At 45.1% G+C, this 25,202-nt stretch overlaps 2 protein-coding genes across 2 annotated transcripts; both read right to left on the bottom strand.

Annotated features, from left to right (window-relative positions):
* Positions 1-275: 275 nt before the first annotated feature.
* megf8 (multiple EGF-like-domains 8) lies at positions 276-19,727 on the bottom strand. Its single transcript, XM_068712884.1, has 44 exons — positions 19,324-19,727; positions 18,440-18,629; positions 18,157-18,320; positions 17,856-18,065; positions 17,504-17,684; positions 17,235-17,323; positions 16,855-17,068; positions 16,576-16,759; positions 16,049-16,194; positions 15,621-15,731; positions 15,374-15,525; positions 15,103-15,204; positions 14,764-14,911; positions 14,224-14,387; positions 13,628-13,831; positions 13,273-13,470; positions 12,875-13,135; positions 12,639-12,757; positions 12,389-12,520; positions 12,074-12,187; positions 11,789-11,872; positions 11,142-11,381; positions 10,810-10,994; positions 10,471-10,684; positions 10,076-10,316; positions 9,816-9,948; positions 9,239-9,489; positions 8,849-8,959; positions 8,637-8,755; positions 8,265-8,502; positions 7,995-8,166; positions 7,648-7,811; positions 7,378-7,513; positions 7,051-7,282; positions 6,456-6,582; positions 6,149-6,359; positions 5,746-5,960; positions 5,456-5,651; positions 5,153-5,321; positions 4,835-5,027; positions 4,577-4,744; positions 4,320-4,450; positions 3,823-3,955; positions 276-3,467 (listed from the first exon to the last, which is right to left on the bottom strand). Exons 1-44 carry the CDS (start codon positions 19,345-19,347, stop codon positions 1,965-1,967), a joined length of 8,673 nt encoding a protein of 2,890 aa, XP_068568985.1. The 5' UTR covers positions 19,348-19,727; the 3' UTR covers positions 276-1,964.
* A 339-nt stretch (positions 19,728-20,066) lies between these two features.
* On the bottom strand, positions 20,067-24,837 carry trim35-28 (tripartite motif containing 35-28). The gene is made up of 6 exons (XM_068712883.1): positions 24,176-24,837; positions 23,015-23,110; positions 22,150-22,380; positions 22,012-22,034; positions 21,521-21,639; positions 20,067-21,305 (listed from the first exon to the last, which is right to left on the bottom strand). Exons 1-6 carry the CDS (start codon positions 24,656-24,658, stop codon positions 20,770-20,772), a joined length of 1,488 nt encoding a protein of 495 aa, XP_068568984.1. The 5' UTR covers positions 24,659-24,837; the 3' UTR covers positions 20,067-20,769.
* Positions 24,838-25,202: the final 365 nt, after the last annotated feature.

Below are 25,202 nucleotides of genomic sequence, written 5' to 3'. Positions count from 1 at the left end.
GAGATTCTTAATTATTGTGCGTGCTAGGGAGATACAGGCCTACAGTACTAGTGTTCTGTTTGAGCCAGGTGAACATTAAGTTCTTGAATTATTCAAAATAACCTACAATAGATTTTAGTCTTAATAAAAACGAAATTCAACTTAAAATTATTTTGAACTCAAATTTACGTAATGGCAGCACCCTTTGTATTAACATCCCAGTACTCGACATTTATTTCCTCAACATTTATCTCTTTCCTCAAAACGGGTTTCTCCTCTGTACAAAACAAACTCGGTCATGTTCCACAGACTTTATTTCAGCCGACTCAGGACAGAATCTTGATACAAACTTCTGTACAACACTGTTCCCTTCTTTGAAAACGAGAAACAAACACAACTAAAGTTATGTACAAAAATATGTTAAAAAAGAACACAAAGATACGAGACACAATAAACAGTATTAATGCTTTTTTGTGAAGGGCTGTTATAAATAGGGACAGTATTAATTTGAGCTCTAGTTTGCTTAACTCTGCTGTGAGTATTCAGTTCATGGTAAAACAGTCGTGCGATCATCATTTTGTTCATTCAATAAGAAGCCAGTAGCATCACTCTGAGTTCATCCATGACACTGTGGACGACTTCCCCTCTTAGTGTTTCACGTGAACAATGGGGCTCATTGCCTCCATGCAGTGCAAAAAGGAAAACAAAGAGGAAATAAATGTCAAACAAACACCAAACAGTGAACCAGTAATTCAGTCTCATTGCAAATAAAAATGCTAAAAAAGAAAAAAAAAGAAAATCTCTCACCAGGAGAACTCTTTCCATTATCATTGTAATTTCAATAGACTAACATTTTCCATACTGTATTTTTTTTTTAAACCACATCCATGTTTTTCTCTAAATCAAATCATAGCTATGTTTGGCTAATACAATCATCTAAGCAGACAAGTTGCCTGAAAAAAGCAGTCCAGCAAAACTAGCCAAACACCAACATACATTTCATGTCAACAAAATGTAATGAAATGTTTCAAAAGGACACATCTTCATCGTGATGGACGAGTTCAGTCGCGTTACTAAATTATTAGCGTCAGGAACTGAATACTAATAAAAACACTATCCTTCATCTTTTTTTCTTTCCTTTTTTTTTTTTACAAAAACAATTCATGAAACAATATGTAATATTATGTTACCGTCATTAAATGTAAGCCGGTCGACTCACAGACAAGGCAAGAAGTGAAGGCAGAAGCACAAATAAAAGTGTAACAGAGCAGGTGAATGAAAATGCAAAAACACACTCGGGAGTCTGTTCAACATAAACGTGTAGCTTAGAAGCCTGCCATATACCGAGTTACAATTATAAATCACTCATCGGCTAGGATATAAAAACCATCTCACAAGCAACTTTGACTTTTGTTTTTTTAACTGCGCTAAGCTGACAATCAAATTCTTGCACATTATGCTGAACCAATTTAAGTGTCTTTTGTTCTCATTTGCCATTTTGATTGTCACTTTTTTTGGGATATAAAGCACATGTTGGTTCCATAGAGAGCGGCTGTTTTTTTTTTTAACACCTCTGTTGGTCAGTGAGAAGAGTTTTGGCAACAGTCCAGCTTCAGTCTTTTTATGAGACCGACTATTGAACGTGCTCACACCTCTTTAGTGACCACAGACGGGATGCGACATTGTTTCGTTGATACGTTAAGCAGTTGTAGTGCATTCTAGAGACAGCTGGCTTGGTCATGTGAAGCACTGAAATACAGTACAGCAATACATAATACAATAAAAGACACTTAATTCATGATACAGTGTATGTACAACTCTGTTCAAAATGCTCACGTTAACTGACTTGGTCGTAACTCTTTCTTCTGGACTTTGTTTTTGACTTGCAGCTTTCAAAAAAAAAAAAAAAAATCTCATATATCAAACTTGACAGATGTATCCCATCTCTTTTATCTCTGTCCTCTTTAAATAGTATTGTTGCCTCCCTACATAGCCATAGTGGTCAGGTGTTGATGCCCCAGCAGCCCCTTGCGCCCTCCTCCGGCCCCTGGGTGCCCCCCTCCATTGCCATGGCCACAGTATTCTTGCAGGTTCTGACGCAAAGTAACCAGTGCGGAGCCCAGACAGGCACGATTTGGAGCCAAGACACCCCCGGGCAACTGGAAGAGGACAGTGGCCACCCCGGCCATGCCGTCATCTGTGGGCTCCAGGGTGATGGGCCCGACCTTAAAGGTGGAGTAAGAGAAGCCCATGAGCTGAGAGAGGAAGGGGTCGGAGCGGCAAAAGTGCTGGTAGCCGCTGTACGTGGATGGGTGGTGATGGTGCGAGGCCGGGGTGCCAGACGTAGTGCTGGCATAGTGGTGGGTGTTCAAGTAGTGCAGAGGCAGGTGCTGCCCACCGTTGCCCCCTCCACCCAGGGTGAGATGGTGGTGGTGGTGGGCCGTGGGTCCGGAGCCCGAGTCATGTTTGTAGGAGACAGCTCCCGCCCTGCCCCTCTGGCCCACCACCACTCCTCCTAACTTGCTTGTGCGGGCATGAGCGAGCGATACAGTGCTGCCCCCCACCACCCCTCCACCAGCTGAAGGCAGGTAGATGAGCTGAGGCTCCTCCGGCTCAAAGTATATGGTGAGTTTAGCGAAGGGCCTCGACGCCATCTTGGTCATCTCCTGGATGTGGCGACGCTGCTCCCGACGGAAGTCCAGGAACTGCTTCACCTTCCACAGGAGGACGCAGACAGACAGGAAGAGGAAAAAGCAGGAGAAGAAAACAGAGAAGAAGACAAAAAGGTCGATGTGGGCCTGGTCTTGTCGCAAAAACAACAGGCCCTGGGATTCTCCCTGTCTCTCGTCAGTTCCCACACCTCTCAGAGCGATGTAGAAGCGGCTGGACTTCAGCGAGTGCACCTCGTGGGGGAAGGTGATGACCACACGATCTCGAACGCCACGGACGATCATCACCGTCTGTGGTTTCCACACAGTGATGTAAGTGATGAGTCCTTCCGCCCGGTCTTCTGTAATTTCTCTCTCTGCCCCTGGGACTTTTGCTTGCAGCTGCAGTGGGTTATGGGAGAGCACGGGACCCCCGAGACTGGACGAGGCGTTGGCAAACACCTTTATGGGGGACGGAGGTGAATCCTTATCGACACCGGCCGTTGTTCCCCGAGTCACCGATTCCTCCTCGATCCTGATGGTGTGAATCCCCGTGTATCGGTCTACATCCACGATGAAGATGTCATGAGAGTTGGACACGTACACCTCCACCTCACCGAAGGTAACATCAATGGTGACCCGAATGTCCACATTGGTGAACTTTGGCTGCGCAGAGAAAAACACAGTGCGCCCTTTGGGCAGGTTGCGAATGGTAGGATCGTGGAAGCAGTTGGTCTGGGACGTCGGGTCGAAGCAGCACTCCGTGTCCACGTTGAACTGCCGGTAGCACTGACGCCCGTTCACCGGTGTGCCATTGAAGGAGTCCTTGCACTTGGCACACTGAATAGAAGAGAACAACCAATACAGTTTGAGCAAACACGGCAATGAATAGGACATATTTAATGTGCATACCTAGAGCTGGGTGATATCATCAAAAAAACACTCCACTATGATTTAACAATCAGTGACGTTATGGAGGCTACATACACATACAGTACACTTCATTTGTTAATCATTTCATTCACACAGTACAAAATAAAAATGGGCTTTACTATGTGGTTATTCCATATAGACTATGTATTTATTGATTTACCAGAAAACATGCTATATTGCGATATATATTGTATATTGAGATATCCAATGACCTATGATCGGGACAGAATATTTTGGCTGTATCGCCCCGCCCCATGTATACCTGTTGCCTGTAGCAGTCTTTGCGGTCACTCTGAGGGCTGCTGAGACAGGAGGACGTCTCTGTGTTGTTTTGGCAGGGGCATCCTGTACCATCGTGTTCATTACACGTGTCTGCATGGCCGTTACACTGACATCTGCAAAGAAAAGGATTTATTATAAGTCTGTTGCCTCTACAAGCATTTTTGCTGATCACATTTTTGCAACATTTGCACATCCTATTTATCTACTTTATAGGTATGGGAACATTTCCATCTCATTAATAGCATTTTTTTTGTTACTGTAAGACCGGATAGAAAAAGAAGACTTTTTAGCAGTACAACATTAGCAGTAAGCACTGTATGTTGATGCCGAATATATCGAAAAGGTTTGGCATTGTGTGTACCCAAAAACAACTGCCCAAACAAGCAGTATAAAGGCCTTTTAAAGCCTAACACATAAATGCTTTGTAATGTCACAGCATGGGAATCAATTGACTGCTAAGCAGAACACATTACTCACTTATCACACTTCCCCTGCAGCAGGAAGAAGCCACTGAGGCAGCTCTCACACTTGTCCCCCACGCTGTTGTTCTGGCAATTCACACAGACAGCGTTCTCTTCTGTGGGACCCTCCGTCACCCAGCTCTGAATCTGATAAAAGGGACAAAGAGAGATGGACCCCAGAAAAGAACGAAGGCAGTGCCCAAGAGTAAGCACACTGCTGGAGTGTTTGTTTTTACATATCAAGAGAAGGCCACAAGGCCGGCAGACACTTACGCTGTTGGGGTCCAGGAGGAGCCCTGGGTTCTCAAGGGCCTTCTTATGTTCATCTCCGGATAAACACACGGCACTGTTTCCTCTGCAAAACTCCCGACATGGACGACAAGTGCCACCCCCCTTGGCAGAGCCCACGAACAGAGGCTTACACTTCTCACAGTGCTTACCCTGGAAATGGAGGGGGAAATAAATCGTCACCAGTGGACATGGAAAAACAGTGTCTACAGTACGTACACATGTTTTACTATAAGCACTTACTATGGTGTTGTTGTGGCACTCAAGGCAAACATCTGGTTTGCTGACCCCAGCGCAGTTACTGTGTTTGTTGCAGCTGCACTGAGAGGAGCAGTTATCCCCCACAAATCCAAAGTGACACTGGCAAACTCCTGGGGACATGCATGTCCCGTTCACACAGCCCTGTGCACACACTGGCTCACACTGACCAGAAGCACTGTATCGGAGAAAAACAAAAAGAGAAGATTTTGGTTAACATATGCATTTACTATGAAAAGCAATACAGTATTTAATAACTATCCTTGTGAATTAAATGCCATAATTGCTAGCTCCTGATCTTGCCTGCTAAGTATGTAACCCTCTTTGCAGGTGCAGTGATAACCCTGGGGTTGGTCGTGGCAGTCCTGGGTGCTGTTACAGTGGTGATGGCCATTGGCACACTCGTCCTCCGCTGGACAGTGGAGGAAGGACCAGCTGCTGTTACCCAGGGGGCAAACACCCTCACTCACACCTGGGAGACAAGAATGGAAGAAGGTGAGTGAAACACAGATGAGAAAAGCTCAAATTTAGAGTGATTAAGTGGAATAAAAAAGGATCACTGGACTGGTCACACATTGCTATGCATCAACTGAAGATATTTCTCACCATCAAGACCTCCTTGTAGGCAGCGTCCAGCCCCATTGCCCACCCGAGTAGCACACCAACCACACTGAGGCCTGGCAATGCACTGGGAGCACTGGGTGAGCTGGGAGCATTGGGGAGAGCAAGAGTCCCCCCCAGAGAGTAGACGACCGCACTGACCCGCCTCACAACGCAGGGGCACAAAAGAAGGGCTCGTGCACTAGAGGAAGGGGAGAAGGGTTAAGTGTGAATGAACGTGTTTTTATCAAATAATGCACAAAGTACTCTGTAACGCTCACGCAGGGCAGTCTTACCTGCTGCAGAGCCATGCTCCACACACAATGCTGCCAGCCCCCATCAGAGCCCCTAGAGCCTAGGCAGAGGCTGCAGTTACTGAGACTGTGGCAGGGCGGAGGGCATGGCATAGGGGGAGAAGACTCCACCTGCATGGGTGAGACGTTGAGCAGGGCGTAGCTGAAACACGTCCAGTCATAGGTGGGGTTCACACTCAGGATGCGCCTCGTCTCACCTGGAGAAATCAAAACACAAACAACTTTTTTTTAGTGGAACACTTTATGAGAACAAAAATGCCCTAAATACATAAGTATCATGATAAAGAAATCACAATTTCTAGTGTTTTGTTTTTTTTAATGTATTTTTAGCTTTTGACTGAAAATTATGAATTTCATCAAAGCTCTTCCACACTATTGCCTCTACCTGTGCGCTTGAACTGGCGGGTCCACATGCATTTCCCAGAAGCAGTACACTTGGGGCAGTCAGAGGCCTCACAGCTGGTCTCAGTGCAGTTGCTGGACAGGAAGATCTCTCTCTGGTTGATCCGACAGTCGTGTTCAGACGTACAGCTGACAGAGCTGCTGATACAGGCCCCCTCTGGACAGTTTGTGCACCACTTACACTGTAGAGCAGGCTGGGAAATTCAGTAAGGAACAGATTTTAGTTGATGGAAAGTAGTTTTCTCACCTCGAGCTACTGATTGTGTGAGAGAAGGGGTCTTGCATGTTACCTGTGATGCACTTGAGAATGTTTTAGGGTGTCGGGCGAGGCATTCACTGCAGGTCTTCAGTCTGCGACACTGGTCTGCCTGACGAGGTGTCGGCGAACAGGGACTCTGGCCAGTGAAGCAGCCCATTCTGATGGAGAGGGAGGGAGAGAAATGTAAGTTTGACGCATTATATTTAGTAGCTGCACATACAGTGCCTTGCAGTAGTAGTCTCCCACATGCATTTTGGCAAACTTTTCGTATTTTTTTCTGTGGCGCTTTCCAGCTCCTTCAAAGTTGTGGTCTCTTTGTTGACCCTCTGATTAATGCCCTTCTGGTTCGTGAGTATTGATCCTCTGTTGGTAGGTTTGTTGTGGTTCCATATTCTTCCCATTTTGTGAATTTAATGGTGCTCCGTTAGATCATGTGACACTTAAGATTGCATTTTATTTCACTTAGTAGGTCCATTACATAAAATCCAAATAAAAATCCATTTAAATTTCAGGTTGTAAAGCAACAAAATAGGAAAAACACCAAGGGGTTTAATGCTTTAGCAGGGCACCGTAACTTCAAACTAAGCTATCTATCTATTTAGAGTTGCTTTAAGCCAATGCATCACCTCTCAGCGGTATCAGAAGAAGCACAGGTTCCTCTACACCAGACGCAGCTGCCTGTAGTGGTGTTGCAAGCCTCTGGAGTGGGCAGCAGCGCACAGGGGTCAGCGGGCACAGACAGGGTTAAGAGTCGGCCCAGCGTGACACCGTTGAAGCCTCCTGATAGGAAGAGACGGTCGCCCCAGCTTGTCATGGCAAGAGACACTGAACGATTTACTGGATCTCCGATAACGGAGACTGAAGAAAGAGATAAAAAAAGGGGCTATGGTTATGGTGTTTTAAGTTATGATTTGACCATCATCAAATCTGCAGGAAGACATTAAGATGGTCACCTGGTTGTATCCAGGTGTTACAGTTGATCTGGTACAGAGACACAGAGTTACTGTAGTCTTCTGCTTCTGTCCGTCCCCCGACAATGACCATGGTGTCTTTGATCATGGCCGCAGCATGGAAGAAACGGGACAGGGGCTGCACAGCAAAGAGATGATACAGCAAGAATTGATAAGTTATCTATATGCAGTACACTCAGGATAAATGCTTGGCTTGTCTAATTTACTGGCTTGTAATAGGAGGATAGAGACTAGACGAGGTTGGCCTCATACCTTATTACCCTGTGAGGGGACCAGCAGAGACCAGGTGAGGTTGGGGTAGTACAGACTGTAGAGCTCGCCTGAGGGCTCCACAGTCTCCACGTGAAAGCGGTAGCCTCCAAAAACATAGATGGCATCAGTCTGCTCATGGTAGACTGCTGAGTGGCCATATAATCCTGTTTGAAGAACACATAAGGAAAAACAGGTTTAAGCACATTTTCAAAGTGTGATACTACATTTCTCTGTGGTCTTGACTATTAAATGATCTATGTCTGTACATGTACAAGTGGTGCATCAGTCAATAACTTATTGACTGAGTAAGAACTAAGTTATAACCTGTAATAAAAGGCCTTAAGAACCTGTAGGTGGTGTGCCAGTGTGGGGGGCAACGGTCCAGTTTCCAGTGTGAGGGCTGAACTCCAGCAGATGGTGGTTGAAGCCGTTGTCTGGAGAGTAACCTCCAATCAACAGCACAGAGGAGTCTCGGCGTACAGTTAGAGTGTGGCCCGCCAACGGGGGCATTATTGAGCTCTGTCAGAGATGGAAGAACATTTTATTTTTGCTTGGAGGTAAAACACACTTCAGCTTTTATAGCTATTTTGTATTTCCACAATAAATCAAAGCCTAACCTTGTGTTCTCTCCAGACTAAACTGCTGAGATTGAGACTCCAGGTATCCATCGCGACACCGTTTTGAATGACACCGCCCGCCACCAACATGAAGTCGTGAGTGGCTCCGTGGCTGCCAGAGCCAGACTCGTGACTGGTCAGCAGTGCAGAGGCGTGGTGATAGCGAGGGCCAGGAGTCGAGCCTTCTTCTACAGAGCTTGTCAACATTTGGGTCCAACGGTGCTCTGACACAGAATATCTAAACAAACCAGGGACAAAATGTACTATTGTGCACATATAGACAGTACATATGCTATATACATACAGTATAATTACACCTATGAAGTTTCATGACATTAAACTCAAAACAGTCCCTGGTTACACGGCCCTTACCTATAAACATTTCCCAGAATGCCCTCAGAGAGAGAGAGTCCTCCATACATCCAGAGGGTGCCCTGTGGTCCAGACACCAGAGTGTGTCCCATCCTGTGGAGGAACCTGTGTGCCTGGTTCTGTGGAGCAACAGCACATATGAATGTGTGTCAGTGTGTGCTGAGGTGTGAGATTCATGAATGGTGCAGATAAACATTTTTTTCTGTCCCTACCACTGTCAGTTGTGTGTCCAGCAGTGTTTCCCAGACCAGGCTGTTGGAGTCCCGAGGAACAGAGCAGTCTGAGCCAGCCCAGCTGTGTGAGCACACACACACTCCCAGAGACTGAGACAAACAAAATATGTCGATCAGCAATTTAGGGAAATTTATAACATGCCTATCATCACCAAAATACATTATTTTACATAATTTTATAGCTGAAGATTATTATGAATATATCACAACAAATCAAATGGCAGGAGTATAAAACTATCGTTTTTGGTATTCGAATGCTGAACGATACATTTTGGACACAATTTTCTCTCTTTATGATTAAAGGGTAACTTGGAGAATAAAACCAAATGTGAACTTATAACTTAAAACATAAATGGTCACAACTCTTACTATGTTACAAGCTCCTCTTCCTTCTGCTATTCCGCAATCCTGAGGGCACATGGGCCGGTCGCAGTGGGGTCCACCATATCCCTTAGGACACTGACAGAGCCCCCCCTGGCACTGGGCTCCACCTGGACAGACAGATGACCCCTCTTCACCCTCATCGGAGCTCTGTTGACAACGCCGCACCCAGAACGATGCATTGAAGCCTTGAGGTTTGTTTGAGGAGACATTGGCCTCAAAGTAGACGGAGATCACACCTGGTAGTAAAAGAGAAAAGACAATATAGTGAAAGTGACATGGCGAATTTCAATTACTGTGTTTTTAATTCCCACTATAACTCGATTACTTCAAATAATTAGATTTAGAGTTTAAACACGTTTGCCATGGTTGACTGTAAAAGGACTTCCCTATTGCCCTGAAGTGACGTAATCTGCTTGGTAGTTAGTGGTTAATGTGTTTACAGGGATGTGTGGTAGCCCACAAGTAACATTTAATAGCTCAAATTTAGCTAATAACGTAATGGTGTCAAAACAGACTTCTCCAGACAAAGTGTTTACTACCGAATGAATATATGGATGGATACCTGAGGTGGCCTCAACAGTGATAGGTTGAGTCCTTGTGGTGCCACAAAATGCTCCAATCAGGTTGTGATCTGAATGTACAACTCCATTGGCCAGGAAACGTGGGAGACCATCAAACACATAGACAAAGGAGCTCTGAGAAAAACAAAACATATGGAATGTAAGGGAGACCGTTATAAAGAGAGGAATACTGACAATGTTTGATGCTACAGCAGAGCTAACATGTTAATTTGCTCGGCTGTATGATCATGTTTGTACTCACTTTACAGTACGTATGGGAGTCTGGGTGTAGGGTGAGGGCTACAGGGGGACACGGCTGTCTGGGCAGACATGGTGCCAGGTTCTCAGTCACAGACAGGACCCACAGGCAATGAGAAAGTCCTCCTCTCCCTTCTGTGCCACTTCGCCATCCCAGAGAAGAGGAGAGAGGCATGGCAGAGGAGGAGGTGGAGGAGAGCAGTACAGAACGGCCCTGGCACTGGCGGTAGCATGTGCCGTTGTTCCTGTCGGAAAGAGAAAGGTGTAAGGATAGACGAGTTTTATTAATATCTTAGTCTAATCTCCACTCCTTGATTTCAAATTGTTTTCAATCAGCTCAGACAAGAAGATATGAACAGTTTGCATTGCACTCAAGTTATAAGACGAAGATCTCCTTACCTGGGGTCGCCATAATAACCAGGCAGGCAGGACTCGCAGTGCGGTCCCTGAGTGTTGTGGGTGCAGTAGCACTGGCCTGTCTGGTTGTGACAGTAACCTCGGGCCGGGTCGCCATGGCCGTTACACTCGCATTGCACACAGCCGCCGCCACTAGCCAGGGCTGAGCCAAAGCTACCCGGACGGCAGTGCTCACAGTGGGGTCCTGTAGTCCAATCTGAAAGACAGAGAAAGTATTTCAACAAAAACAATTTATTTTTCCAAACTGTGAGAATGATCTTGGCCTGGTTCAGTAACGACGGAGAACAAGCTATTGAAATAATACTCATATTAAGTCCTCACCCTGGCATTCGTCACAGATCCCCGGTGCAGTTATACAGGTGGAATGGAAGTTGCAGCCACAGTCAACGTCACATTCAACTCCACTGAGAACCAGGGTGGCGGGGTCAGATGTCCAGCCGAGGGAACATTCACACTCAAACCGAGGGCTGCCACTGCATTGGCCCTCTCGGCACTCGTTGTAGCACCTGTGGAGAGGGGAACAGTTAGGGTGGGGTCAAAATGCCTTTTTTTTTTACTTTAGAAAAACAATCCTACTGACTAAATGGTAAAGGTGAAGAAGAGTTTCAGATTGAGAGAGTTGATGGATGAATCAACAGAGGAACACATCTTACGTCTGGTTGCAGTGCAGCGTGCCATCCCCTGTGTATCCTCTCTCACAGTGGCACTCGTAGGAGGTGGGAGTGTTGATGCAGGTGGCGAAGGGGTGACAGTTGTGGAGACCCAGCCGGCATTCCTCTACATCAGGGCAGGTGGGGTAGGACCAGATCGCATCTCGCTCTTCGTCGTCCAAGTGCTCCAGCTCCAACTCCATTTCCAGGGGGCGCGGCGGGGCTGAGGTCTGGGGCTCAGGGCTGGAAGAGCAGGACAGGGAGTAGTGAAGTTGGACAGGTATACTATATCCACCTATACATCCACCCACTGAGTTACGGCTCTATGTAGAAAATCTGTTTTAGTTTGGCAGACATTCTAAGATATGTGAAGGTTTCAGAAAGCAAAACCCAGCTATCATGCAGAAACAAAAGGCACTTCAATGTATTTATTGAAGAGTCTTACTTTTGCATTTTGTCCTATTTAACTTGGAGTAACCATATTGTGAAAAGCAGGACCACCACAAATACATTTACAAACTGTGAGACACACTTCATCTGCAATATTGAGAAAGTATAAAATTACCCATATAGCAAAAGCTCTTGTCTTATGAGAAAAAGTCATATGCTTACTGCAGCAAATCATGAAAGTAATAAATAGATATCTTTACTTTGCAGCCCGTGCTTCAGCCACAGCCACACTGCAGTTATACACCAAGGGGTCGTCCATTCCAGCCCAGTCTCCTCTCAAACATCTAAAAAGATGAGTGGAAAACGTTGAATAAACACATATAAATCACAATAAAGACAATGACTAATAACATATCAGCCGTATGATTTGATAGCAGGGATTTATTAATTAGTCATTCAAATCAGGTGTGTTGCCACTGTTTATACTGACTCTGTGCAGTGGAATTGTCAAAGTATTTGTGAGTTATGAGTTTGCCAATACTTACTTTCCAATTGTGGGGTTGTTGTAGTCGCCACACCAGCCGCACTGGAATGTTCTCAAGCAGTCTGTGCATGTGTTTAAAGCTGAACACTGCTTACACTGGGGAACCGAATGAACACTGACGAGTAAGAAAATAAGGAATGAGAATATTAGATTATTGATTTATGGTTGATTTGTAAATTACTTAAAGTCTTATTTTTGTGTTCAAGCTGAAATCACCAAAACAGAAAAGCAGCTAACTGTATGTGCAACTGCAAATAGTTATGAGTGTTAACTGTCACTTGAAAATAAAAATAAATACAAAAATTGCTCATTTTACCTGTCGTACCAGTCCCTGCACTCTCCATAGGGGTATTTTGTGAGGTAGGCAGCAAAATAGAAGCAGGCCTGGGCTGATTCACACCATGCACACTGGCTGGAGTTAGAGAGGCACTCACCACACGTCTTTCTCCTTTGCAACACAGAGAGATGTCCAGAGAGGGGAGGACAATAATGTGAGTTATAGGCTCTTGTTAAAAACATGTATGATCGGCATTTACCTGTGTTAAAAATGTAGTTTTTCAACTCACTGGTTGCAGACTTTGGGACACCCTCCGGGGTCACGTATGGATCCATCTAGTCTCCCGCGTCGACTGCATTGGTAGTCGCCTTTCTTGCTGGAGTTTATCTGCCACTCGCAAAAAGGGTCCTGCAGGCCAAAGTCAGCTTAGCATGAGTGAGAAATACAGCAGCTCCAAAATAAGCTAAATAATATCAGCTGCATAGTGACACTCTATGATAAAATGAGGTGTTATCTGTGATGTACCTGAGTGCAAGTGGAGCAGTCTCTGTACTCTTCACACAAGGTGCAGTGCTGGGGTGCCAGCAGCAGATGGCGCAGACCCTCTCCCTTGCCCTCCCCCATGTCTCTCTCGGGGCAGGGCTCGGTGTCTGGGCTGTCCCGCAGCAGGCAGCGGGACAAAGACGGGCACCAGCCACAAGACTGGTCGGACAGACAGGCCAGACAGGACATGTATGCTGAGCAGGAACCGGAGCGGTAAGGCTCCAGGAAAAGGAAGGAAATCTCCTAAAGGGAGAGCATGTAATGGGGGGAAAAGAGAATAAAAGGTCAACTTTTGTATCAATACTGAATGAAAATCATTATGCAGACAAATGGCAGAAATGAAAATGTGCAAAGACATGTTTAGCCATGCCAGTACTCACACTCCCTCCAGGCAATGTTCTGTTCCATATTAGGGCCATCTCACTGGTCTGCCCCGAGCCCGAGTTGTTAAGGTAGCCTTCGGCCTGAACAAGGTAATGGTTGCCCCTGGTCAGGTTAGAGAACAGTCTACTTCCATCCGTGCGAGCCAGCAGCTTCAACTCTTTCTCCTGCTGGGCTGCCCAACGACCCACAGCCTCCTGCTCCGAGAGTTTCAAGGTGTAGAGAGAATTAGATACAAAGAACAAGTGGACAAGAGTTAGCTGAAGGCTTTGGAATCACTACATGATGTGCACTTGTTATATCTATTTAATAATGCATTAAATAAAAAAAAGTTTGACATGCACTGTCCCTCACCAGTTGGCTGGAGTTGGGCCCCGAAGCCATCCGAGCCTCAAAGTGGAGCCTCTGGATGCGAGCCCACATGGAGACAGTCTCAGTGGGAGCGGGTGCAGGTGGAGGGGCCCCCCACAACGGGTGGACGAAGCCCCTGAACTGCAGGGCTACGTCCATTTCTGTGGTGGGGCTAAGGATGATGGTGGTGCTGCGGAGGATGGACACCTGGCGAAGAGGTGAGGAGGATGGAGGACAGTAGAGGATGGATGGAAGTGGAAACACATCAACAGAAGCACTATTCTCTACAGCCTGCTCCACAAGTTTGGCAAACTACTTGAAAAAAGAATATTCTATAAAATAAAACAGACAGCGGGAAAGAACAAAAAAAAGGCACGTGAGCATTGGATCATTGGATTTTAGAGGTTGAAAAGCCAAGAGCACAAGGCAGAAATAACAAATAAAAAAGAAACAATCATAATATTGAAGTTGGAGAACTGCAGTACAGTCAACGTGTCAAAGCAATGTTGGAGGAAGGAAGGAGGGATAAGTGTAAGCAGAGAGGGAAGTAGTTACAACCAGAACTAGCACAGTTAGCACTTGAGATTTGGACTCCGTACCTTGTCAGGCTGGGAGTCGTTGCGGGGGTGCTGGAAGGTGAGCAGGTGCAGTCCCGGGACATAGTTCTCGGTGCGACAGGAGTGGAGGGAGGTTAGGAAAAGGGTACGCTCCCCCCACCAGCCGTACGCCCCTGAGATCTGGTCCACACGGCACGCACTTCGCTCTGTGAGACCGAGAGGGAGAGGTCAGCACACAAAGAACACATCTGACCTCCGAAAATCTCATATTACAGCAGTTTCCTAAAGTGTTCTACTGTACTAAAACGAGTCTGATCTGTGACTTTTGTGTGACGTGTGTTCAAAAAGAGTAAAACGAGATGACCTCACTGCACCAAAGGAAGTGTGCGATTGGACAGGCAAGTCAAATCATGGTCGCTTGTCCGATCTCAGCTGGGTGTAGTCACGTCACTGTGCTCAATCTCTGAAGCACGTCCAACAAAAGTCCCTCCCATGTCAACGCCCAACATCTTTTTTTGTCTTTCTCCACTCTGAAGGTGAGCCCTTCTCTTCTGCCCTCCTTCCTCCCTCCCTGGGTCTCACCTGACACTGGTAGGCAGGACTCATTCTGAACACACCAGCCAAATTCACCAGGGGCACGGGCCAGAGAAGCTGGAGTGCCACTGAACACCAGACAAGACTGGCAATCAGACAGGAAGCGAGCCAGGCCCAGGCAACCAGTACTGCCACACTGTGAAGACAAAAGGGTGGCTATAAAGTACACTGGTAATCCTGACAGATATCCATACAGATACATCTAAGTGAAAGTTTAAGTGTCTCACAATGTGGGAATGGATTCAACAATAATACAGTTTACTCTACATTTGTATGAATCAGTCAAAAACAGAGTAAGCCACAAGGATGTGCTGAGGGAAGTGATACCTGATTACTGGGCTGGTACTCTCTGCAGCGGCCTTCACACCAGCTGCACTCAGGGTTCTTCAGGCACATACTTTCGTCTAGGGCCTCAGCGCAAACGGCATCCTATTAAGGCAACACACACACACACACACACACACACACACACACACACAGTTTCACAATAATTTAGTTCCCTTAATCCCTAGTTGTTCAACACAAGTTTTTCGGCCTTTCTCCCATCAGTCTCATCAATGCTCTGACTCCAGCCTTGTTTTATGACACTGTCACTCACCCTGTCACCTTGATCACTACTGACAAACAGCGGAACTTTGTAAGCCACCAGGTCTCCAAGGGCCACACCACTGTAACCCCCAGCCACCAGCAGCACTCGTCCCTCCATCACAGCAGCAACATGCGAGTAACGCCCCCTCACAGGATCCCCTCCTGAAAAAAAAAAAAATGTTTTGTAGTCAATGTATGTGAAGATGCTTAAGTAACAACTACCAAGAAACAAGCTGTATGAGGCTACAGAAACTCACTGAGAGCCCATCTCTCCCCTGCAGACACCCACTGGTGACAGCCCAGGTGGTAAAAGAAGATCTCCTCATCATAGCACTTCTCCTCTTGGTAATGAATATGTACATTCCCCCCTGTGAGAGACAGAAAGGCAGGAAGAAATAGATAAATATACACAGAACGGCACAAATTAAATGGTAAATGGACTTGTACTTGTATACTGCTTTTCTAGTCTTCCGACCACTCAAAGCGCTTTAACACTACATGTCATCATTCACCCATTCATACACTGATGGCAGGGGCTACCATACAAGGACTCTAACTAATCATTCATACATAAGTGCCCAAGGACACATCGACATGGACCACCGATCCTCTGATTGAAGGACGACCCTGCTCTACCACTGAGCCACAGTCGTGAATTACAGTTGCTTATTTTGTCAATGCTTACCGTAGACAACCATGTAGTTCCCAATGACGGTGGCTGAGTGGAAAGCTCTCTCTCTGGGGCCGGTTGCTGGGAAACGGGAACGGAAAGATGTCCAAAAACGTCTCTCCACATGGAACACGTCGGTGTTGTTCACTCTCACACTAAACCTTAGAAAAATATACAACAAGACTACTTTTAGTATTTATAAAGATGCTGTCTATGGTTTTATTCATTTGCTAGATATTTCTCAAAATGATCGTATTTCTTAATTTTTTATGCTGAATTTAACAAGTCTTCCTAAAGGAATCACATTTTATCTTATTTAATCTAATGGGACAAATCATTTACAATTCACTTGATGTGAAAAGGAATAAACAGAAATATCACATGTGCAATCCCTAGACACATAGAGATCCACTCCAAAACTAGGCAGCAAACTGTTCCCTTTCCTCCTTAACAATCACAAATACAAAACAACCACCAAATGTCTCTACTGAATGCGTGTGTGTTACTGTATCCAGTAAGCTAAAGCACAAGAGGGTGTGTACCTGGCAGTGGTTGGCCTGTGGCCTCCGTAGACCAGCAGTGTCCTGGATGGGCTGTGGAACACCATGGAATGGCCCGCAGTGGCCGGGGGCTTCCCACCTGTGGGCTGAACCATTTCCCATCGCCCAGAGCCGTGCAGGCCGAACCGATACAGAGAAGAGGAAAACATATCCTCCTCAGTGCGACCTGAGAAATAATGATTATGATTTATTTCTCAAGGGATTTATGTAACCCTATCCAAACACAGACTACCAAGTGAATATATATCATGTGAAACCCACCTCCAAATACATAGAGATAATTGTCTACTACGGCTGCAGCGTGATTGGCCAGCTTAGGAGACCCACGCGAATTTGAAAAGCCATGCTGTTGCCAGTCATCGTGAAGTGGCCGGTACATCCAGACATCACTTGCCAGGGAGCCGTTGGCCAGCTCTCCTCCAAAGATAACCATGTTACCTGTCCACTCTACCGCGGTGTGGGAGTGACGAGCCACCTGACAACATAGGAGGGGGGAATTAAGGAAACCAGGTTTCTCGTTTACATGACATTTAAAGGATGGGGTTACTGCAGAAGGCTGATAGTAAACACGTCCCTTGCATGGAAACACAGTATATGAGGCGCAAGAGCAGGAGAAAGCAAAAACTGTGTGTGTCACTTACAGGAGAGTGACCATAAGACCTGCTTTCCCATTGGTTGGATGTGAAGTTATATTTGATCAAGTCACCGAGAGCTCTATTCAGGTCAAACCCTGGGGGAAAAGAAATAACAATCAAACACACACAGATTTTATTAATCATCAAAGCACTATAAAATACTAGAGAAGGTTAAAAGTCAATGTGGGACTGCAGCTAAAACAAAGGGGGTGGAAGATGGGTTTGTTCACTAAATATAAAAGAATTGGTGGAAATTAAGAACATGTCACTCTCACCGCCAAACAAGTACATGGCTCCAGTGGTGGACAGATACACGCCAGCAGAGCCCGTCCTGGCTGGTGTGTAAGGGTGTCCCTCACTCACGCGCCACCACTGCCCTGCCCCACTATCGTTATGGAATCCCAGCATGCAGCTGTGACCCAGGAAGCCTGGGTTACACAGACAGTGCTCTCCTTTCTGACACAAAAAATGGACGAGCAAGAATAGTTTAAGACCAATCATCAATGTCTTAATGAACTGCACATCTGCCAGACATAACTAAAGCTTATTCAGGGAAAGATGAGTGACCCGTTGGTTGAAAACTGGTTGTTTTGTGTGACATTGAACCCTCCCCATCCCTACTCTTACCTTGTCACACTGGCCATTCACAGAACAAGCCTGGGAGCACAGAGGGGTTGTACAAGCTGGTCCTCCCCAACCCTGATGGCAGTGGCATTTTGATGTAGCAGAATCACAGCGGCCATGACCGCCACAGGCCCCGGGGCACACAGAGAAGGTGTAAGTCGCATTGAAGCCCAGGAGGTTGTAATTAGCATCGCTGAAGAGATGAAGTAGCATCTGGAACAAGAAAATGAAATAACGGCCATAAAGTTAATATAATCAGTAGTTATAATTCTTTAGTTTCTTTTGTCGTGTCTTAATTGGTTACCTTGCCGGACTTGGCTTCAATGGTTTGAGGCAGAGTGTTGCCACTCAGGCTGGCTAGGAGAGGGCTCTGGTAGGAGTCTCCGTCATACACAAAAAGGTAATCATAGGTACACTCTGTGTCCATAAAGGTGAAATTTAAGACAATGCGGTGGCTGTTGCTGGGAGCTGGAAGACATAAAAAGATGGGAAATATCAGTGAGATTAACTGGCTGTCTATTGGCTGCAAGTTATTTGTTCAATTGTCTTTTTGCCTGTGCACAAGGCAATATCATGGCTCATTATACCTTTGATAAGCCACTCGCAGTTCCCATTGACAGAGTAGTTTCCTGGTCCATCTGTGACATAGCCTGGAGGCCCCCTCAACACCTGCCTGTGGCCCTTACAGTCCCCTGCCTGGCACACAGATGACTCAGCCAACAGCAGAACCACCAGGACGAAGGAGACAGGCAGGGGGGAGGCCATCACTGGCACCGCCTTAATAATGGGGGGGGGGGGCAAAAAGGTTAAAGAGAATCATTTGTTGTGGGTCTTGACAGACAAAGTTTCACCAGCAATGTGCAGCAGAATCATGCAGCAAATATGGACCAATCTTGTAAATGTCAGTTGGAACGACCACACAAGACAAATGACCTAGAGCAGATTTCTATGGAAAACCAAGAGTCATGTAGCCTGGAGGTCCCACGAACAACTTCATGTGACCCTTGCAGTACCCTGTCCGTGTACATTATTCTCTTTTAGAGGCATAATTCCAGTTAAAGTCTACATGACCCTTCTGTAAACTGCAATGCCATTCGCACAGCAGAATATAACAGTAACAAAATATAGTGATTGTGATGACGCTAAGCCCTGTGTACAGTACCGTTAGCTCATCAACGTCTCACAAACATAACAGTAACGTTACACGAAGTTTTTTTTAACAAATGAGAGTTATTGTTCTATACAAAGGTTGCTGTTGACCAACGTAGCGTTTACTAACTGTCTTTATTAACGTTACATCCAACTAACGCTAGCTAAAGAAAAAAACAACTAGAATCAGCAACACGGGGCTCTCTCCGCAGGCTATCACAACAAAGCTAACCTAGGGGGTTGCTAACATTAGCTGAATACCGTTAACAGCGGCCGTTAGCTGGCTAGTTGGTAATGTTGCATTTTTCATTAGCATACTCACCAGTTCCAGTTTCTTTGGCCTCATGTTAATTTACATTGTCGGCGACCCTTTGACATTAGCTACGACATTAGCACACTTATGGCTAGTGAGCGCCTCTCGATTGACAGCTAGCTGAGTTAGCTCGTAGGTAATGCTTCGCCCTGACTGCGACTACAACACTGTACTCTGCTAAGTTAGCTTGTTCGCTAGCTAGCGGCTCGGCTAAATCCAGATGCGCAATCATCAGTGGCTGCAAATCTACAAAGAAAAAGTCATTTAGAGTAATTCATTATTATGTAATAACGAAATTGTGTTTCTAAAACTCGGTCGTTGCACTCGAAGGAAATGTTGCAGCTAACAACGAAACCTTTCAACGGGTTCGACCCGATTCCTGCGGTCCATCTTAAGGACAAGATGCCCGTTGTTTTGATGTTTATGGCCGGCTAGCAGAAACGTTAACCGGTGGTTGCCAACACAAAAGACAGCGCGAGTGGCATGTCCCACCACTGCCATCCAGCGGGGATGAGAAACAACGTGTAAACATCTGGACATAAACCGCGGACAATAATGTTGCAAACCATAAATACATGAGGCCAAATTGTCACCTTAAATGTAATATTCTCTCAAAATAGTAACGTTTACAAAGTTTGCTACATCAAATACCTCCATGCAATCTTATCTTAACGCAAAATTATCTTTAATTGTAATTAGCTATGAACTGTTTATGTTGTTCTAATTAATAAAACAAACAAATCTGATTTTTGAAGTTTCTGAAGTTTTTTTATTGATTAAGTGTTTATATGGACACAGAAAATTAAAAGCAGGACAACTTCCAGGCCACACTTTGTGTTGTAAATGATGCAACACAATTAACCAAGAAGAGGGAGATTTTACTATATTTGAGCAGAATAAAAAAAAATCATATAAAATTACAATAAAATAAAGGTCATTTCACAAGCTTAAATGCATTTCATTCAATTTAATCCCTTATAAACCCGAAATTGTGTACTGAAAAAATGTAAAGATAAAACAACTACCATAAGAGCTGGATGTCCCAATTTTTCATCCAGTGCAATAATAAATCAAGAGAGACCGTTTTATTCACCTCTTCAAACGTTATCTGTATTGGCCACCAGCATCAGCCAAGCTTCCAGTCTTTTTATTATTCAGGTCTGTCCCTCCATTGTAAAGTGATGACAAAAGACTGGTCAATCCAATTTCCTCCAGCTAAGGCACATCTAAAAAATTGTTTTTTGCAATTTCCCATGCGCCGTCAGTGTTAAGAAAGTAATTTCTCAGCTTTAACATGTGCATCATGCAGCTGCAAGGTCATCTCTGTTTGGCTGGTAAAGTGTTGTTTTGTTTATCTTGCTTTTAAAAAGCTTTCTATTTGAAACAGGTTATTATAATTATTTTCAATACTACAGCTTTAGGTCAACAACCATCCCTCTGCAGTATATCGGCTCATCATGAGGTGTGAACAGCTATTTTTCCTGGAGCCAGAATCGTAGGCGTACTGTAGAGCCCAGGGCCAAAAATTGGATACATCCTCTCATCAAACTTGTGGGTTAAAGTGACAAGGTGCTTTGCTGTTCCCCCATCCCAAAAGGACACCTCTCCCTTATCTAAATTAAGCTTAATGCGGATCCTTTCAGGACGCTGCTGCAGCTGCAGCTCTGTACGCTCAGGTGTTGAGACAGTGTACACCCCTTTGCTCAGTCCAATGGACCACACGCCACGGCTCGTAGAGACCGTGAACTTCTTTTTACGGGGCACTGACTCTTTGCAAACACCCACAATCCACCTGGGGTTGTCACCAACAACGACATCCCATCTGTGTTTCCCAGAGGTGTAACCTTCAGCACCCAGCACAAAGACGCAGGGATCAAAGCGATCCGGGTTGTCGGGGGCGGTCAGCCGCTCAGCGCTTTCCTTCACAGTGGACAGGTCAGCATTCAACGACAGCCATGGAGAGGCTGTGTTCGGGTCCAACACCACTGGATCTGCACACAGGAAGAAACAAGACACAATTACTTCATATCGGAAACATTTGACAATAGACTGAAGAATGGTCTGCTCTATCACATCTCCGTGTTCCCCAAGACTTATATTTCAAGTAGACCAATACAATTTTCAACACAAGTTGGTCCATTTCCAGTAAAGACTCCCAGTCCTTAAAATTACAGATCATTTCCAACTCTCATTGTAATTTACTCACTATATTTGACATGGGCCTGCATGTTCTTCCAGATTTTGAAGCTCAAAGCACCAACATGCTTGCCCATGTTCAAAAGAGAGTCCTCAGGGAGGTAAGGATCTCCACGAGTCCACTTAGCTCTAAAGCAAAGATGGCAAGAAGTGAAGTTAACAAGAGACATTTGTAAATCCACAAAATACAGCAGAAACCTGAATGAAGCTGATCTTCAAAGTTGAATGACAAAAATGTGTAATATACAAATGATCCTCCATTTCCGATACATATCTGATAGTTTATTTTGTTTTCTGTCCTATGTAGCAAATTGAAACTCTAATCTAAACTTTGTTGTGCAACCCTGTCATAAATAACAAATAAAAACCTTGTAAAAATGCTAATATATGGTAAATATATGGTGAAATGTACTTCCTAGTCCTTGTACAGTGGATATTTACACAACGATTTTAGAGCACACAATATTTGTGATTGTTACAGTGAGTTTTGCAGTTACTTACTCTCTTTTTACCTTCTGGAAATTCTAAAACATAAAAGAGAGTAACTGAGATTAGTTTCATGTTTGTTTGTTTGTTTTAACATCAGAGGCAAAAGTCTTGTAAGTCTCACAACTGTGAGGACGAGCTTCCTTCTCTCACCCGCAGGAGAGGCAGATCCTCGTTGCCCATCTCTTTCTTCAGTGTATCGCTGAGCTTTTTCATAGCGGCGATGTCGTTGTTTGTGCTGTCAATCAGGTCCTGAATGGCACCGATCTTCTGCTCCTCCTCAGCGGCGAGGGCTTTCAGACGCAGTGCTTCCTCTGTGATGAGCGCCATTCGGAGCCTCTCAAACTCCGCCTTGACCTGCTTCTCTGCCTGCCCAGCCTGATACTGCGTTTAGAGAAGAGAGTTTGGGGTGACCGTGGCTAAGTGGAGAGCAGGGCCGCCTTTCAATCAGAGGGTCGGAGGTTCGATCCCCAGCTCCTGCCTCTACTAGTCACATGTCAATGTGTCCTTGAGCAAGACACTTAACCCCAAAATTGCTCCTGTAGCTGCGTCTACGGTGTGTAGATAGATACTCGATTGTAAGTCACTTTGGATAAAAGCGTCTGCTAAATGACTGTAATGTAATGTAATGAGTTTATGAAGTGAACATACAAGCATGAATTAAGATGTGGGCAGTCTCTGGTGTGCTATGTCTTGTACAATTTCTTGTCTTGTTGGATGAGTACCATGCATGTACTGCAATGCGTAAGGGAAGAACTCCTTCCAAATATGGAACATAATACATATTTATGCATATGTCAGGGCAAAATTACTTGGCGGATCCCTGAGGTGAGCGCTTTCCTCCATAGAGGTCAAAAGTCGAGCTGAACAAGGGGTGAACCTGGAGTATCTGGTTCAAGGACTGAGGATGTCTGAGGGCAATGAACCAGTTTTGCAGCTTGTATAATAATAACCTAGTTTAATGATTATACACAGATGAATGTAATATGAACAACGTGAGACGTGACAGTAGCTTTACCTTAACGTACTCCATTGCATTGCTGAGTTTACGTGTCGTTTTCTTGTATGTCTCAATTTTCTTTTCAAAAATCTGGACTTTGAAGCCCAGCTCCTTCTGCAGGGTGAAAAAGCAGAACATGAGGCATCAAAAGAACATGAGACAATAAACATGAGGCAATCACAAGAAAACAGTGGGATGTTTTTCGGCTTGAGACCGGTGTTCCTTAAACCTGCATCCACACTGGGGACACAACATTCTCTACCCTCATTGTCTTTACTTATTGTGGTGGGAAAAAAAGGTTAAAAAAAAAAGGCAGATTCCGATTATGTTTATTACTGGGGCCAAACGTGGACAGGTGGACAGTTGTAAAGGTCAATGGAAATATAGATGTACAGAAAAGGGGGGGGGGGGGGGTATATCATTTCCACATGAAATCACTGTGTTTAAATTGCTGACTCAATTAATTTCCATTCACAGGAGACCTACATTTCTACACACATGAGACATATGACATTTGGGAAAAGTGTAATTACTAACTTTAACAATGGCTCTATTGGAACTGCTACGGGGGTTTGACTCAGTCATAAGGCTTACCAGTCATTAATGTTATTAAATTAATTTGTACTTTTCCTTCTATGACAAGAATCCACTGCCAATATTGACTATATAGTTATAACAATCCTATAATAAACCTATAGTAACTGTGTACTAATTCTATAGTTATTATAATCAAAGCCATGATATCTGGAGTCCCAGGTCAGCAGCAAGCAGCAAAATGTTTATGGACACGGCGAATGTGAGTGGTAGAATTGTAGAATTAGACTTGAGGTTGAAATATAGTGAATTTTGGAGAAAGAATTAGTCAAGAGGTCACATGGTTAGGATTGAGGGATATCACATATAATCTCAAATCTTGAGGGAAGTGCATGTTGGAGCATTTAATATTAGACTAAAGACGGTAAAATAACAGTGCAATGTATTCTGAAATATTAAAGAACAAGTATTTCAGTTCTAGTGGAACTTTATGGGGAAACCGTGGAGCTACAGTAGTGTACTGTTGAGCATTTCTTTCATTCAGCCAACAAAAGTTGAAACCAAGATGTTCTTTTTCTTTCCAGGTGTAAAACTGAGTCTAAGTGACGTCAAGGAGTACATATTTGGAGGCCCAGAGTCCTTTACCTTACACATCGGTGCCCCCTCACTCAGCGGCCACAGCGTGTGCGTGCTGTGCAGAGTGACGCAGTCCACGCACAGAGGCTCCTCGTCCTTCTCACAGTACAGCTCCAGCGGCTTCAGGTGCAGGTTACAGGTGTCCTCGCCAGGGGGGGGTTTCCGGACCGACGCCCAGTTCGCCTGTTTGAGGAAACTCTCACACGCGCTGCTGAGCGCACGGTTGGAGATGCCCTGCCCCTCCTCACACTCCGTTCTGCATACGGGACACTTCTTGTTGACCTGAAAACTTTTCTGGTGACACTCGCGACAGAAGCTGTGGCTGCACGGCAGCAGCACGGGGTCCTGGAAGATGCCCTGACACACGGGGCAGGTCAGGTCCTGCCGGAGGGGTAAAGCCTCTTCCGGCATGTCTTCATCCATGCTATCAGCCATGGCTTCACGGGCCCGCTTCAATTTACTTTCGGTTTTGAAATACGGAGACAGAAACATATGCACCCACCTGACTCTGTGTCAAAGCGTCAGCAGTTTGCTTACGCTCACAAGAAAAGTGTTAGTACCTTGGACAGTTTCAGAAAGTAGGAAACCCCCCAAACTGGTCTGTCACGTCGAGTTCGTGTACGTTCCACCAACTCTTTTCCTCTGTTTCAGAGACAGGCTTCTTCTTCTTCCTCTTTCTTTGGGCTTTTTCGGCAGTTGGCAGTCCTTTAACTTGCCTTACTGCCTCCTACTGGATTTAACCGTCCACTGTTGTTCTATTCTATTGCAGCCTGTTAAAAAAGGCGATTGCTTTGATAAGCCTAAATATCTATTTTCTCCTCTCCACCGTCAATGACCTCTTTAATCCTGGCCTCTCTTCGTCCTATCCCCTGCAATCATTGCCCCTCTTTCCTCTTCATTCTTCCCTCCTCTGTTGCTCTTCCTAAGGTTTCTTTCTTTCTTTTCTCCACTTTAAAGGTTTAATTTTTATTTTTTATTTTTTTTTGGGGGGGGGGGGGGGCTTTTCCTGTACAGATGTGAGGATCCTGGATGTCGT

Source organism: Cebidichthys violaceus, unplaced genomic scaffold, assembly GCF_023349555.1.
Source record: "Cebidichthys violaceus isolate CVI_PGR_0920_01 unplaced genomic scaffold, fCebVio1.0.p SCAF_179, whole genome shotgun sequence".
In the NCBI taxonomy this organism is placed as follows: Eukaryota; Metazoa; Chordata; class Actinopteri; order Perciformes; family Stichaeidae; genus Cebidichthys; species Cebidichthys violaceus.
This window is presented reverse-complemented; position numbering and strand designations above follow the sequence as displayed.

Bases quoted from the DNA above. Each gene is read 5' to 3' on its own strand.
- trim35-28 (XM_068712883.1), bottom strand. From the start codon at position 24,658: ATGTTTCTGTCTCCGTATTTCAAAACCGAAAGTAAATTGAAGCGGGCC. The intron at 22,381-23,014 runs GTAAAGCTACTG...CTCTAAACGCAG, and splicing joins ATGCAATGGAGTACGTTAAG to TATCAGGCTGGGCAGGCAGA. The intron at 21,306-21,520 runs GTGAGTAAATTA...TCCTGTGTGCAG, and splicing joins GCAGGCCCATGTCAAATATA to ATCCAGTGGTGTTGGACCCG.
- megf8 (XM_068712884.1), bottom strand. From the start codon at position 19,347: ATGAGGCCAAAGAAACTGGAACTG. The intron at 5,652-5,745 runs GTAAGACTGCCC...CCCTTCCTCTAG, and splicing joins GGAGCATGGCTCTGCAGCAG to TGCACGAGCCCTTCTTTTGT. The intron at 3,468-3,822 runs GTATACATGGGG...TCTTCTATTCAG, and splicing joins AAGACTGCTACAGGCAACAG to TGTGCCAAGTGCAAGGACTC.